The sequence below is a fragment of the Notolepis coatsorum genome, assembly GCF_963971535.1.
Source record: "Notolepis coatsorum genome assembly, chromosome: 19".
Lineage (NCBI taxonomy): Eukaryota > Metazoa > Chordata > Actinopteri > Aulopiformes > Paralepididae > Notolepis > Notolepis coatsorum.
In genome coordinates, this window is record NC_140183.1 from 24248028 (window position 1) to 24264126 (window position 16099).

Sequence of the window (16099 nt, forward strand, 5' to 3'; positions counted from 1 at the left end):
GATATTTTAGTTTAGGCTAGTGGTCCAACGCAGTATACAAGCTCTCTCACTCACCCGGTATACTGAGTGGGTGGGGCAGGGCTAAAGTCAGGCAGACATTGGATTTGCATATGTCAAAGCCACTGTGTAGGCCAGTAGCTAGACCCGACAGCTGTGTCATTTATGTAACGTTAGTGATATTCAAGTAGCAGCTAGTATGAGCAGTGTTCTCAAACAGTCGGTAGCCTATTTATTTTCTCCCCTTCTCATTGCTGTTGAAACCATAGGGCACCTGGTTACTGTTCACACATCATTGGGCTCATGTACCGTTTAGATATTTCTTGTGCCCAAAAGGAAGACACTGCCTCCTGTACAAGGCCACAGCAGTGGCATAAACCCAGAGGGAAGAAGGTAGCAGGCCAGCCTATAACCTCTGCAGTCGTGGCAAAAGCCAAACTGAACCGCAAACGGAGACCAGTGATCCCCACCTACACTCCTAACAGGTAAAAGCACAATAAAAACACAGATGCATTTGGTAATAAAGGCAAAATGGTGCTCCTTCACAGTTTTATTGGGGAGAAAAAGTAGGTGGAAAGGACTACCCCATTGGTTGTGGCTTGAGCTATCAGGTAATGGTATTCTTGAGGATGCAAGGCTGGAAGTTAGACAGCATACTCACAACATACCAGATCTGGTTGATGTTTGTCAACCTTATGTTAGGGATCCTCTCTGACACAATTTTAAATGTCTTTATCTTTGATATAGCACGTTCAACATGTATTCTGTGTGCAGCCACTTTTTTTGTCAGGCAGACATCTGTAGAGGGCATCTGCCTTTTTCTTCTGACTAAGGGTGGGAGGTTTATTTCAAGTCCAATTTCTTGTAGGTCATTTTCAATTAAAAATCCTTTATCTACCATAAGCCCATCCCCTTCCTGCCATGTTTAAGCAGATTTTTCATTAGCTCAATAAAGTTGCTCTGCCTAACTATTTCTTTGTCAGACATAGATCCAGTGAAAAGAGTTGAACAAAATAGTACAGAACCTCGTGGATCACATGCTATGAGGGATTTCAATGTGTTTGCAGACTTGTAGGTTGAGTAGCTTTGACTCTGCAATACAAGTGAAGTTGGGGTTTGAATTTTTAACTCTGTACAGTCTAATATTGCCATCGTTGTAGGAAATTCCTCTCTGTACTTTCCTGGCATTTGTGCCATTATTTTGTCTCTATGAGGCCATGCGGGTAGTTCCCCTAGAACTGTGAACATGTAGTCCACCCATGCGTTGAACAAAGTACCAACACTACGTTCATAAATCTAAATGCCAAATCTTTTAAATCATGATTTTGTCTCCGTTTCATAAGAACAAGCAAGAGCTGCACACGCAGGGGCATTGTGTTAATTTGCCATGCTATATGTCAATGGGACTGAAGTTTGCTGTGCTGTTTCACTGCTGGGTATACTAAACACAGTACATAGATTGTTGAATTGATCATAAGTGGCATATTTGAAATAGGCTGGTACACGGCTGTGCTGCAAGACCTCTGGTGTTAATCTATTTGGTACATGATTATGTCTCAGAACAGTATTTATACTCGTCAGTGATTCGATTTGTGCTTGTTGATTTCTCAATCTTTCATCTCGCTCCTCTTGTCCACCTTCCATTGGGGGAGCCTGCTCCACAGGCCGGTGCTCCTCCACACCCTGACCTTCTTAGAGAAGAGAGAGGAGTAAGCGGGGAGGAGAGAGGGGTGATGGATAAGGAGAGAGGGATGATGGATAAGGGGAGAGGGATGAGGGGGAGAGGTGAATGAGGAGAGGGGGATGAAGGGGAGAGGTGAATGAGGGGAAAAAGGAATGAGAGAGGGATAAGAGGAGACAAATGACTCCTTGATGTTTCTAATTTTTTTCTCTCGCTGCAGCTCCCACTGTTGCAGCTCCCACAGACCAACCCAGCAACATCCCTGCCTGTATCCTCTTCCTGTACCAAGACCATCCCCATGCCCCTCTCTCCATACATAGCCATACCAACACCACAGCACATCCAGAGCTTTGATCTGGAGGAAGCAAGACAACTGCAAACCACGGGACAGGCTGCATGTCCACTGTGGCACAAGGAGCGAGAGGGCAGGCTGACTGCATCAGAATTTGGCAAGATACTAAAGAGAGAGAACATTTCAGATGCCCTCATACAGTCCACATATTACCCCAAGCCCTTCACTGCTACTGCAACAACCTATGGCTCTGCCAATGAGTCAAAGGCCAAGCAGCTGTACCAGGAGACATTTCCAGATAGGCATGTTCATAGCTCTGGCCTCCTCTTGCAACCAGATCTCTCCTTCCTTGGGGCAACACCAGATGCAAATAATATGTGACAATGGTCAAACAGGCTTGCTTGAGGTGAAATGTCCCTTTGCAGCAAGGGACATGACGGTAGCAGAGGCAGCCACAGCCATACAAGATGTGCATAAAGACGGAGAAGACATGCACATCTCAGAGAGGCACAACTGTTATTATCAAATTCAAGGGCAACTACTACTTAGCGGACTCGACTTCTGTGACTTTGTACTTTTTACAAGAAGATATATATATATTGAGAGAGTTCACAGAGATATCCAGTTCATCAATGACATGATTGTAAAGCTGCACACATTCCATGATGCTCACTTTAGTCCAAAAACATAAATCTGACCTCTTTCATTGTCACTCATGTCCTGTCTTGGGTTGACCTGTGTCAACCTATTGTCTGTTAGCCAGTTCTTTATACTATCAATGTTGCCAGCTAGGATGTCCTGTATATGAGTGCTTTTCCCTAAAATGCATAATAAAATATATAAAAATTGCCTGTCGTGTGTAGTGTGGTGACTGTTGTGTAACCATTGAAATGATAATATGATGTTGAATGTTAGCAGTGGTGGTCACTACATTAAATCTATAACTATAACTGTCCTTGTTGGTCATCATTTTCACTGTTATGCACCTGGCTGACTGTAACGTTACCTTTTTTTGGGTGAGGGTCTGTGTCTTTTCGGAGCAGCACACACGAGAGCCCGGATGGGATCTGGATATTCCAGAGTTGGCTTCCCATCTCTGAAGTGCTTTGGGGTGAAAAGACGGTTAGCAAAAGTTAGCTAAAAACACCAGCTAACTAGCGAGGACGAAAAGTCAGACGGCAAACGTTGATGTTGATAACACTAGCTAGCTAGCTGGCTAACAAGTTGGCAGCTAACGTTAGCTAGCTCGGCTGGATATACGCTAGCTAGTTGGCAGTCAAAGTCAAACGTTAGCAAACTAATAGTTTGGTCTACATTTCTAATACATGCCGTCAAATATTATGTCTTTATGAATTGACCTTACCTTTGAGCAAACATAAGTGTCCTTGGTAATTGTCTTCACATTCAGTTGTGTATGTGGTCGACGACACAGCAGAATCCACCGCTTGCATTTGTCGAGTTTTCTTTTGGGCTTCGGAAAAGGTATGAAATATACTCCTCCATCCAGTCTTTCAGGGTACCTGGTGTCCGAATTACAGGTACCCCACTCACAGCGTTTCACCATCAGATAGTAGCTAGATAATAACATATAAACTGAACTCTTCACAGTGGTTTCGATCACAGATGTTTGGTTTGATGCGCCCCACAAATGGCTTTTCTGGTGGTGTCCGAGTTTTCTGCCAGCGGGGATTTTCGCTGTGATATGATTGGACAAATTCTATTTGGGGCGTGGTTTAGCGATAGGTCTATTCTCCCGGTGCATGCCGAAGTTGAATTGCTGTCTTGTTTTGGATGAATGAGTAGAAATGAAAAACGGAAATCTTCTTTTATTAAAGTAGTTTTGACATGTGATATAGATAAAGATATTGTTTCATTGTGTATTGATTAACTTTTGATTAAAAATGTATTACATTTGCTCTTCATTACTTTACAAAAGTTATACTGGCACATGGGTCTAATACAGCAATGGATTATGGGTAAATGCAACGTTAAAGCAGTGCCAATGTAAGACTGACTTTACTAATGACAATAATATAGTATAAAGTAGGGTATTATTTGCATTTGGACTAAAGAATGGTGTTGTCTCACCCTACTCGCATGTTGAGGGAGAGCACCATACGTTATACACTGAGAAACCACGGCCGAGAGTGAGCTCTCCGGGAACAACCCCACTTTGCCGGTATCGCTTCTCTGCCTTTTGTAGGTAGGTAGTTGTAGAATGATAGTGAGGTGGGTTATAATCTGAGGGGAGAACTAATTTAAAAGTTCTTAACACGATCAGTGCCGGCCTTGTTTACCTTTTTACCCCCTTGAATGCCATCATCCACTTCAATGTTAGCGTTAAAAAACGCATAATCTATGTTTTAAATTATGGCTGTGTCTAATCTGCCCGTCGCTTATCAATGACTTGTTTGCAGTCAACATTGTCGAAACTGATTGTTTTTTAATCGGTTCATATCCTTTTGATAGCATTTCGAAAAGCTATCGTTCTCTCGAAAATTTCCGTAAAATTGAAAGATTCCCCCATAAACGGCATTTATTGGAATATTCTCGAATACACTAGACACGTTGTCATTTGTGTCGGCCTATTTATGAATCGTTTTCAAATAAACGCTAGATTATCGATAGTATATGTGTACTTATTATGCATGCTATAGAAGCGGGCTGAAAAATCTATTCTCTCATTTCCTCAACATCACACACACACACATACACACACACGGCACATGCTGATATCTCAGTGAATACAGCTCTGATTATCCTAAAACTGGTAACATAGACTCCTTACCTTAGATCAGATGTTCTCCAAAAAGATTATTCCAATTCCTGATCGCCATTCCAAATATCGTTCGCGTTTATTGATTGATTATTGGCTGCTGTAAATATATATTCCACGCTGCTTTCCAACTCGCGATAACTTCCCTCATCATCAGACGGCTTGCCAGCACAGTGGAGCCAGTTGGCTCCCCCCACAGGGATCCAGCAGTATAATCGAATGACCTGCAGTTACACAGGGATAGACGATAGGGGGTGGTATTTTCCCATCGGGGCTCCTAGAGGGGCTGCTGTACCAACGGGAGACTGAAATATGAATTCAGATCGCTAATAAAATAATAAAACGACAAATCGCGTCGTCTGCACTCAACGGGGGGCATGATAAGACTACAATACATATCGTCGGCATTCAAAGTGTTAATGTACGCACTACCATGAGAAGACACTGCATCTCAATATGTGGAGTGAAATTGGAACAGTGAATGTGGTGCTAAAGCAATGTCCAAACATGAGACAATTCAAACTGATTTATAAGGAAATTATGTTCACGAGGTACAGGGATGAGGAAGGGACTTGATATTCACGGGTGTTTACATTTTTATTTGATTTCTTTCATGTTTTGCATAGTTTTTTTTTTTTTTTTTTTTTAATAGTTTTTTTTTAAATGTTTTAAATTAGTACACTCATTTGCGTAGTGGAAAAGGGGTAGGATTAAATAAGTGTATACTTCTTCCTACTCCTTTTCGAACATGTAAATTGAGTTATGTTTTGCTTTTGTTTAGTTATTTATTTTGTTTGTATTAATTTATATGTTCGAAATAAAGATTTCACATCAAATCAAAAAGAAATTGCGCTAAACCCCTCCTTTATCCGGTTGCTCTTCTTCTTCGATATGATATTATCACGATACTAGAGTCACAATATTGTAATATTGAGATATTGCTATTTATTACATGCTAGGTTTCATCTTTTGCATGCTAGGTTTCCTGCCACTGCCCTTGACCAAGGTGCTGGCATTACAACTGGAGTTGGTCCCTGGGCGACCACACTGTGTTGCTGCACACTGCTCCTAAATAGTTAGGATGGGTCAAATGTAGAGGAAGAATTTCACCAAGGGGATTAATAAAGGTACAATTTAACGTACAATTTAACTCAACTTACTAACTACTCCCTAATGCTGGTTATTGTAGAGAGCCCAGGATCAGACCTGAGACTAGCCCGACAGCTCCAGGAGGAGGAGAAGCAGAGGAGGAGGGAGGAGGAGGCCAGACGGGAAGCGGTGGAGTTCAAAAAGCTACAGGTCTGTTCCACCACCGCCCATAGGGCTGAGTCACATGGGAAAACATGTAATTATCAGTAATAATATAATTATCACTATATTCAGAAGCACTTTATTTCAATAAGACAAAAGTCAGGTTGAGTGTATTTCACACAAAATACAAGCCTCTGATAAGATCACCTTATCATTTCAAGGTAAATCACATGTTTTATCAACGTGGACAAATGATGGCAAAGCCCCATTGAGCTGAAACTATTCCTGGGTCCACCTCTGCGTCTCTGACCGCCCTACTGTTTACAGAAGCAGTTTGGTGTGGAGGATGGTGGCGGCGGCTACCGCCGGCAGGCAGAGAGGAAGATGGAGAAGGAGGTGTCTAGAGGCATCATGGCCCCCGCTGACTACCACGCCAAGAGAGCAGAGATGATGGAAGCCCTGGCCTCAGGGCTGGACGACGGCAGAACCAGAACACGGGGTATGTCTTTGTATGTCTGCCTGGTGCCAGTGTATGGCAGTCATTGTGTATGTTTCAAGTTTCAAGTTTCTTTAATAGTTGTCATACAAAAGTACAGAATACTTTTATACAAAATGCTTCTTACTGTTACGCTCCAGAGACTGTGCTAGACAAGATAAGTGTGAAATAAAATAGTATAGCATGTAGAAATAGAAGTAAAAATAGAAGTCACAGTGTTCAGTATATACATATGTACAATGTTCGATGCAGAATAGAAGTAACTGAGTTACCATACAATATACAATATACTATGCAATGTACTAATATACAATACTATATAGTGCAAAGCAGAAATGCGATGAGGTACAATTTACAGTAAGGTGTACGGGTTGTAGTGCAAATCCTTTACCAATAAATATAAAGTGTGTTTAGGTCTTCTAAAGTGTGGAGAGTGGGTGCTGCAGTGTGTTGTTTGTTCAAAGTGAGTGTGCGTGTGGATGTGTGTGCTGTGTGCATTTGATGGTTGTTGCATAGTGTTTATTGTTCGTTGAGCAGCCTGATGGCCTGGGGATAGAAGCTTCTTCTGAGTCTTTCTGTGCTTGCCATGAGACTCCGGTATCGCTTGCCTGACCGCAGCAGTTCAAAGAGGCAGTTGTTTGGGTGGCTGGAGTCCTTGATGATTCTCTTAGCCTTACCCCTGCACCGCTTGTTGTAAATGTTCTGGAGGGTGGGAAGCCCCCCTCCAATTGTGCGTTCGGCTGAACGTGTCACTCTCTGTAGTCTGCTTCGGTCTTGTGCGGTGCTATTCCCAAACCAGGAGGTGATATTGCCAGTCAGGATGCTCTCTATTGTACATGAGTAGAAGTTCTTAAGGATCTCCTGACTGACTTGGAACTTCCTTAGGCGCCTGAGGAAGTAGAGGCGTTGTCGTGCCTTCTTCACAACACTGTCAATGTGTGTGGTCCATGTCAAGTCCTCGGATATGTGGGCTCAGAGGTACTTAAAACTGTTCACTCTCTCAACCGGTGCCCCGTCGATGCTGAGGGGGCTGTAGTCCCTGACCCCCGACCTCCTAAAGTCCACAATCATCTCCTTTGTTTTGCTGACGTTCAGGGAGAGGCTGTTCTCCTGGCACCATCCCGCCAGGACCTTGACCTCTTCCAGGTAGGCCCTCTCGTCGTTTGCAGAGATCAGGCCCACCACTACTGTGTCGTCAGCAAATTTGATGATTGTGTTGTTATTCCGCTGAGCCACACAGTCGTGTGTACAGGGAGTAGAGGAGGGGACTCAGAACACAGCCCTGGCGGGCCCCTATGTTGAGGGTGATGGAGGAGGTGCAGTTGCAGTTGCCTGCTTTCACCACCTGGGGTCTGCCCGTCAGGAAGTCCAAGACCCACTGGCAGAGGTCATAGTTCAAGCCCAGGTCCCTGAGCTTGGCTATGAGTTTGGATGGGACTATGGTATTGAATGCTGAGCTGTAGTCGATGAATAGCATTCTCACATAGTTCCCCTGCCTCTTGTCCAGGTGTGATGCTGCTGTGTGCAGCACATGGGCTATGGCGTCCTCCGTGGACCTGTTGGGGCGGTATGCAAATTGCAGGGGTCCAGGTTGATGGGGAGGGAGGAGCAGATGTAGCCCTTTACTAGCTTCTCAAAGCACTTCATGGCTATGGAGGTGAGAGCTACAGAGCGGTAGTCGTTGAGGCAAGCAGGCCTGGATTTTTTAGGTACAGGGATGATAGTGGACTTCTTCAGGCAGGTGGGGATGACAGCCTGTTCTATGTGTATGGCAGTCATTGTGTATGTCTGCCTGGTTCCAGTGTATGGCAGTCATTGTGTATGTGTATTGTGTGCCTGGTGCCAGTGTATGGCAGTCATTGTGTATGTGTCTGGTGCCAGTGTATGGCAATCACTGTGTATGTGTCTGGTTCCAGTGTATGGCAATCATTGTGTATGTGTCTGGTTCCAGTGTATGGCAATTATTGTGTATGTGTGTTGTGTGCTTGGTTCCAGTGTATGACACTGATACATTTGGATCACTGATTGGGCCTTTAACTAGGGCTGGGCGATAAAACGATAACAATAACTATTGCTATAAATTATTTCCTCGAAATAAACATGAAACGTGGTCGCAAAGTTTCGATATATCGATTTTCCAAGCTTGGATATGAGCACACGCACTAACAACCAATCAGTGAAGGAGATGGCCGATAGCGAAGGAGACCCGCGGTGCACCTCTGGGTAGAGAGGTAGGACTCTAGTAGTAAACAAGGCTGGCTAGGATAATTAGCTTGCACGCCGCTGTTTTATAGTTTACGTGCCGAGTGGGTGTGTGGCGTGAATTCTGAGGCCACGGTTAGAGTAGTGTGGGGTATGCGGTGGACGTCGTTGCAATGTATTGGGGCGGAACGGAGTATTTTAGGGTGATATTTAGTACATTGGAAACAAGGCTGGCTAGGATAATTAGCTTGCACGCCGCTGTTTTTTTTTTTTTATCCACTTTTTCTCCCATTTTTCTATATTTTCTCCCATCCCAATTTCGTATCATCCAATTCAACCCTCCCCTGTCACGAACGCTGTTTCTTGCCTCCCACAAGCCGGCTGCAATGTGGACTAAAGGCCTCTACATGCTACAGCAAATTCAAAGCAACTTCAACACAACATCGGCGCGATTTCAGCGCGCTTGTTGCAGACAGTCTTGTAGACTGTGTTGCGAGGACGTTGCGTACCTGTCTCCAAAATCTAATCTAAAGACCCGTTGCGTTGGTATTGCGTAGCAGTGATTGGTTGGTAGTGAATGGGGGCGGGGCTGTCTGTCACTTCTAGTGTTTTCCTGGCTCGAGACCAAAAGAAAACTTTCTGACAGGAGCTCGAGACCAAAAGAAAACTTTCTGACAGGAGCTCGATAGCTAGTGTATTGTTTCATTACACTTGTTTAATTGTTTGTTTAAAATGAATCAAATGCAGGAACGTATTGCAGAGGAGGTCCGAAAGTACCAACATTTATATAATAGCGGGTCTAAAGACTACAAGGATAGCATTATGACGATGAATCCGTGGAAGGAGATTGGGGAAACAATGGGGATGGACTGGGTTGATGTGGCGATATAACTATATTACACTATATACAAGAACACAAGCGAAAACAAACATAAACAGGGCTATTATTATACTAACGATGTGGTTGAGAAGGGAAATCCGTTTGTAATTGCTAGAGTGCGCACCTTCGGCTGCCCAAAGTATTCAGGCGCTCGAGCCGCACATCCGGGGTACATTTTGTTGCATCATAGGCTGCGCGTTGATTTTGCAGAAGCATAAAGGTAATGTGTCTGCAACACCGTTGCTTTGTCGATGTTGTGTTGAAGTTGCTTTGAAGTTTCTGTAGCATGTAGAGGCCTTAAGTCATACATAGCACAAGTCCCCTCCGGTACTTGAGGTAACAGCAGTCGCATCTTTTCACCTGCGCAGCTCGATCTCTCAGTGGCGAGGAGTAACGCGTGGGAGGCTCACGCTGCCCCCGACACTTCCTGATTCTACTGTGCAGGCGCACCAACCGACCTGTAGGAGTCGCTGTCCACAACGCCCGATCCCCACCCATCAGTTTCCCACCCCCTAATACGGCCAATGTGTATTAGTACGGACGACCAGCTAAACTGAAAGCAAATGTGGAGCGCTGGGCTCGAACAGGCGAGCCCAGCGTCTCCAGATTTCGTGGCGAGTGCCTTGCCCACTACGCCACGTAGCCGCCCTGCACGCCGCTGTTTTATAGTTTACGTGCCGAGTGGGTGTGTGGCATGAATTCTGAGGCCACGGTTAGAGTAGTGTGGGGTATGCGGTGGACGTCGTTGCAATGTATTGGGGCGGAACGGAGTATTTTAGGGTGATATTTAGTACATTGGAAACAAGGCTGGCTAGGATAATTAGCTTGCACGCCGCTGTTTTATAGTTTACGTGCCGAGTGGGTGTGTGGCGTGAATTCTGAGGCCACGGTTAGAGTAGTGTGGGGTATGCGGTGGACGTTGTTGCAATGTATTGGGGCGGAACGGAGTATTTTAGGGTGATAGTTAGTACATTGTCATGGGATACACCGCTTGCTCTGGCTAACTGCTAACGTGCGCGGACTGATGACGACATCAACTCGAGACATTCGCAGCAGCAATAGCCCGTCCATCGGCGCCGGGCATAAGAAGTTAACACTTTGACTGCCGGGAGCCGTCTTTAGACGTCTTTGCTGGCCATGCTAAAGTTGCCGGGGGACGCTGTACGTCGTCTTTATATCAATATTTCAAAAATCTGCGATCGGATTCATAATGTCCCTCCGCTGGCCTGAGATCCACCAGCAGGACCCACTGAGCTCTCTGGCGGTTCAGGAGCGCCATCTGGTGGCCGATCGGCGCAAGCGCTTAACAGGAAGCGCATTAGAGGTTTTGCTAGACGTCCGTATTGCTTCCGGCCACTCGGTACATGTCCCGTGACTCTAGCTCGTCACTCTACATAGCGATCGATTGCCAATAACTCGATAAACAACATGATTTGGACGTATATACCATTATACAAGCTGGAGATGGACCGGGTAATAATATATCCCATAATGATAACATTTCTACTCGACGATGATCGCCCAATGGCGCGCGGAGACTGGGGTGAGTTTCAGCGTGTAACGTTACCGTCTTCGATAATAACTGATATTATCAACATTTGACCCACATTAGATGATTGGTATAACGCTGCCCACGGAATTATAAACGCCCCCTCGCCCATCCGGTCAACATCAGATGACGTGTAGTAACTTCTAGAAGTACGTCTAGTTGGAATTTTTTATATCGCGCTGATTGCCATCAAACTGTATTTCATCATCAATATAATGCATTTGGGGCTATATATCACGTTCTGGAGAAAGCTGCAGAAAGAGATGAAAACATACTTATACATTAGACCATACTTTACTATGAATATGTGAATGAAAAAGTTTAACGTTGCTACACAATGAACAATACATATAGGACTTTGAATGGGCCCTAATAATGGCAATGTAGCAATAGAATTTAAAAAGTTATAGCCCTGCAAAGAAGGGGACTTTCTCCATAGACAAATAGCGCTGGCAATCTATGGTATATCATTAATTTAACCTTAGGCAACCAAAGTGTTAATTAAACTTGACAGAAATTATATCGACGATAATTATCGATATCGAGTTATATGAAAATAATTTTATAATTTTATAATTTTATCGCGATAACGTTTTTGGCCATATCGCCCAGCCCTACCTTTAACACATCCAGTGCCAGCCATTAGACTGGGCCCGCTGTTGTCAGGCCTGCTTTCCATTACAAACGTTCACTGTGCGTCACGTTGTTTGTAGAGCTAAACCCAGCGGCTGTGCCGCTGCTGAATTAGGACTGCCGCTGCTATGAACTAGAGTACTAGACTATTAAATTTTTTTTTTAAATAGATTTATTATACTATATATATATAAATATGTAAAAACACTGTAAACCTATATTTTATATTGCTATGGATCCAATATCATTGTCAATTGACAGTATGAACCTTCCGTTCAATATGCCATAAAGAAATAATTTTTCCATCGATACGTTCCCGTTTATACCGTGGTGAATATGAGTGTTATATCGGAATGATCTGGGATAATTCCTGCGAGGCTATTTATAAGGCTCAATGCGCTAATAACGTTAAAATCATTGGCGTTTCGTCCCTACACGCTACAGTTAAAAATCCAAATGCATATGATCGGTATCATGTGCCATCCAGGAGCGGGGCTAGGGGGGCTCAAGCCCCGAATGTTTTCTGAAAAGCCCCGAATCTACTTAGAATTTTTTTAATTTCTTTTTGTTTGGACAATTGTTACATGAAAATATGTTTGCACCAGATTTAGCAGAAGCAAATTTCCATCTGTAGTCTATCCAACTGCTAACTGTATTTGAGTGAGTTAAAGGGGAACTATCTTATAAATGGCCTTTTTGAGTGTTTAGCATTGTTTCCTAGCTATGTGAACTTATATTAATATGATCTATGTCTCAAAATTCTCATATTGGCGCATTCTTCCAATTCTCCTCTCACAATATTCACCCTCACTGAACTGAGTCATTTGAAAATGTGCCTATATGTGATGTCATATAGTCACTGCTGCATGTTAATGTTCAGGCTAAGACGACGCTCCGCAGTGGTTTAGGAGCCCAGGCTCAAAACAGCTCGAAATCTTGAGGTAGAAAAATGCTGTTTTTGAGGACTTGATTAGAAATACAAAACAATGAATAAAAAAAATATATGTATTACAGAGGTGTTCCATAGACTCACAGGAATTGTGTAAAAGTGCCCAAATAGTGAAAGAAATAGTAAAATAGTTCCCCTTTAAGTCTTGGTGTTATGGTAGACTTAGACCTAAGCTTTAAATCACAATCAACAAGTTGACAAAAACATAATTCTTCCACCTTAGAAACATAGCTAAAGTACGGCCATTTATAAATCAAAAGGACGCTGAAAACCAGATCCATGCCTTTATCTCAAGCCGACTCGACTACTGTAATGCACTCCTTACTGGCCTCCCGAAAAAATACGATAACTATTTTATTGCAATGCACTATTGCATTATTTTATTCTATTTTACTAACTATTTTATTGCACTGCACTATTTTACTTTGTATCAGTGATAATCAAACCGCAAACAAAGACGCCTATTAACACTTTCAGCGCCAGATGGCGCTGTTTAAGATAAGAGATAAGATATTCCTTTATTGATCCCCTTACTGTTACTGTTGAAAGGCCAGCGCCTGATACGTGGCTGTGTTTGCAGGCCTAAAGCTATATTATATATTATAGCTATGGATCTAATAATATAGTCGATTGTCATTGAGTTTCTTCCTGTCAAGATGCAAAAAACAGACCTGCCGCGAACACCCTCCCCGAACGGGAGAGGGAGAGAGTGAAAGAAAGGGAGGGAGGGAGGCCCCCCCCCCCCCCCATTCGGGAGCACAAGCTGCCACGACGGGAGAGAGAGAGAGTGAAAGAAAGAAAAAAATAAAGGAAGAGAGAGGGAGAGAGGGGGCCTTATCAATAACGGCCTGTCTTTTTTTCTCTCTCTCTCTCTCTCTCTCTCTCTCTCTCTTTCTCTCTCTCTCTCTCTCTCTCTCTGTCTACTAGTCGCAGACTGTGTGGACTGACTGTCACTCAAAGTGCTTATGGGCGGAGCCAGGCCATAACAGCCTGAAATCTTGAGGCTGAAAAATGATGGTTTTGAGTACTTGATTAGAAATATAAAACAATGCATTTTTTTGAAAAAAAAACCTTACAGATGTCTTCAATAGACTCACAGGAATTGTGTAAAGTTGCCCAAATAGTGCTAGGAATAGCAACGCATGTCCCCTTTAAGAAACCGGGAAACACATTTGTGTGTATATGCAGGCTATATAATGCATTAACAGGTGTTTCAGGTCTAAATGGCTTAGTACTGTTGACATTACACTGCTTGTAGTAGTAAATCAAATAGCATATTTCTTTAAATAAAATTACAGAAAATTATCACTAAAGTGCTATCTGTTGCAGCTGTACTGTTCTCCATAAAAATTGCATATTTGGATAAGTTTGACCATTTCTCAAAAACAGAAAATCATATTTTTTTTTTTTAAATACAGAAAAGGATCACTAAAGTGCTATCTGTTGCAGCTGCACTGTTCTCCATAAAAATAACATATTTGGATAAGTGTGACCATTTCACAGAAAAGGATCACCAAGTTACCATTTCTCAAAAAATATAAATAAATACAGAAAATAAGCACTCGTTCACTCAGTGGACATTTATAGCTCAATGCGAGGTCTGCTGCTGCTGACTAATAATACGGTCAATACGTGGGGAGATCTTTGACAAGGCAACACGCATGTCATCCTCAAGGCTCAATTTGGCCCTATATTTTGTTTTCAGAGCTGTCATGGATGAAAAGCCAGCTTCACACAGATATGTGGTGCTGAATGGTATCAACACCTTAACGGCTGCATCATGAGATACTTGGTACTCAGCACCACACTCTGAAACTAGCTCTCCAGGTGGTATCAGATGAGATTTCAATGAGTTCTTCCAAGAGTTTGGATGGAGATGTGTCAGGAAGCTTTGTCTCAATGTTGTCTAAAGTTTTTTTTTATCCAGAGTAACTTGGTGATCCGTTTCTGTGTTTTATTAAATAATGATTTTCAGATTTTGAGAAATGGTCAAACGTATCCAAATATGGTATTTTCATGGAAAACAGTGCAGCTGCAACAGATAGCACTTTAGTGATCATTTTCTGTAATCCAAAAAGAATTAAAAAGAATATATATATTATTTATCTCAGGGCACCCCTGGCAGCTCTCTGCGGCACCGGGCACCCCTGGCAGCTCTCTGCGGCACCCCTGTTGAGAACCGCTGCTATACAGCATAATTAATCCGGCGTCCCAAAAAGTATTTCATGCGATCTGGTGAAGCCCTCGCTTCAGGCTAACAGAAAAGTCCGCCCGGAGCGTTTACAGTGTGACACCAGGTCTGCAACAGGGGTTACTGCATTCTCGAGACAGCGCCACTACCAGGATCTGGCCGGTACTGCACCTTCGGAGTCCCAATATGCCTTTTCCAGGCAAAATACAGCTCCGTGACATGGGATATTAATCTAAAAAAAGGAAAAACGACACAGAAACGAGAAGGCACTCAACCGCTGGGCCACAGAAACGAAGATTCTCATGAACGGCACCCAAAGGGTTAACGTGTATATAGAATGTGTATATAGAATGTGAATAGATGTTTTAAAGGGATAGTTCAGATTTTTGGTTGTATGAAATACTTGCCCGTAGTGGAAGCAAAGCTATTAGCTTACTTAGTTAGCTTAGTTCTCGCCGGGTTCTGAGTGAACCAAGTAAACTATAACAGAAGGAAGGGTCATCACGTCAGAATACCAGCGTTTTATGCTCTGCTTGGTGCCAGAACATTTAAACTGCATCTCAACCGCAGGGTGAGATAGTAGGTGAGAGAGTAGGGTGAGATAGTAGGGCGCACCCAGCTACAAGCTGAACATAAAACATCTAATTTAGGCCCAATTCCTTTTCCTTGGCTCTCTCTCTCACTTTCACTCACTCTCTCTCCCTCTTTCTCTCCATCTCTCTCTATATATCTCTCCCTCCCTCTTTCTCTCCATCTCTCTCTCTCTCTCTCCTCTCTCTCTCTCTCTCTCTCTCTCTCTCTCTCTCTCTCTCTCTCTCTCTCTCTCTCTCTCTCTCTCTCTCTCTCTCTCTCTCTCTCTCTCTCTCTCTCTCTCTCTCTAGGTGTGATGGAAGCCTTGTATGAATACTACCAGAGGGAGTCCAGAGACTGTGTCCATGTGTGGCTGAGTGCTGAGACGGACCACTACAGCTCTTCAGAGGGGGATAAGGGCTGGGGGTGTGGCTACAGGAACCTGCAGATGATCCTCTCCGCTCTACGCAGAGCAGAGACCTTCGCTGGCTGTCTGACAGGTTCAGGTAAGATACGATTAGATAAGATATTCCTTTATTGATCCCCTTGGGGGAAATCCAGGTGTCATAGCAGCATGGGAGCGGAGGAGGGGAGGTACAGGTATGGGCAGGGTAATAGTATAAAGGCAATAA

The 16099-nt window shown here is 43.5% G+C and overlaps 1 protein-coding gene across 1 annotated transcript in view; it reads left to right on the top strand.

Annotated features, from left to right (window-relative positions):
• zufsp (zinc finger containing ubiquitin peptidase 1) overlaps positions 1-16099 on the top strand; it is a 56115-nt gene that overhangs the window by 8959 nt on the left and 31057 nt on the right. Inside the window, exons 5-7 of the mRNA XM_084336109.1 lie at positions 5936-6045; positions 6325-6496; positions 15779-15973. Coding sequence (XP_084192235.1) covers positions 5936-6045; positions 6325-6496; positions 15779-15973 — 477 coding nt within the window. The remainder of the gene's footprint in view (positions 1-5935; positions 6046-6324; positions 6497-15778; positions 15974-16099) is intronic.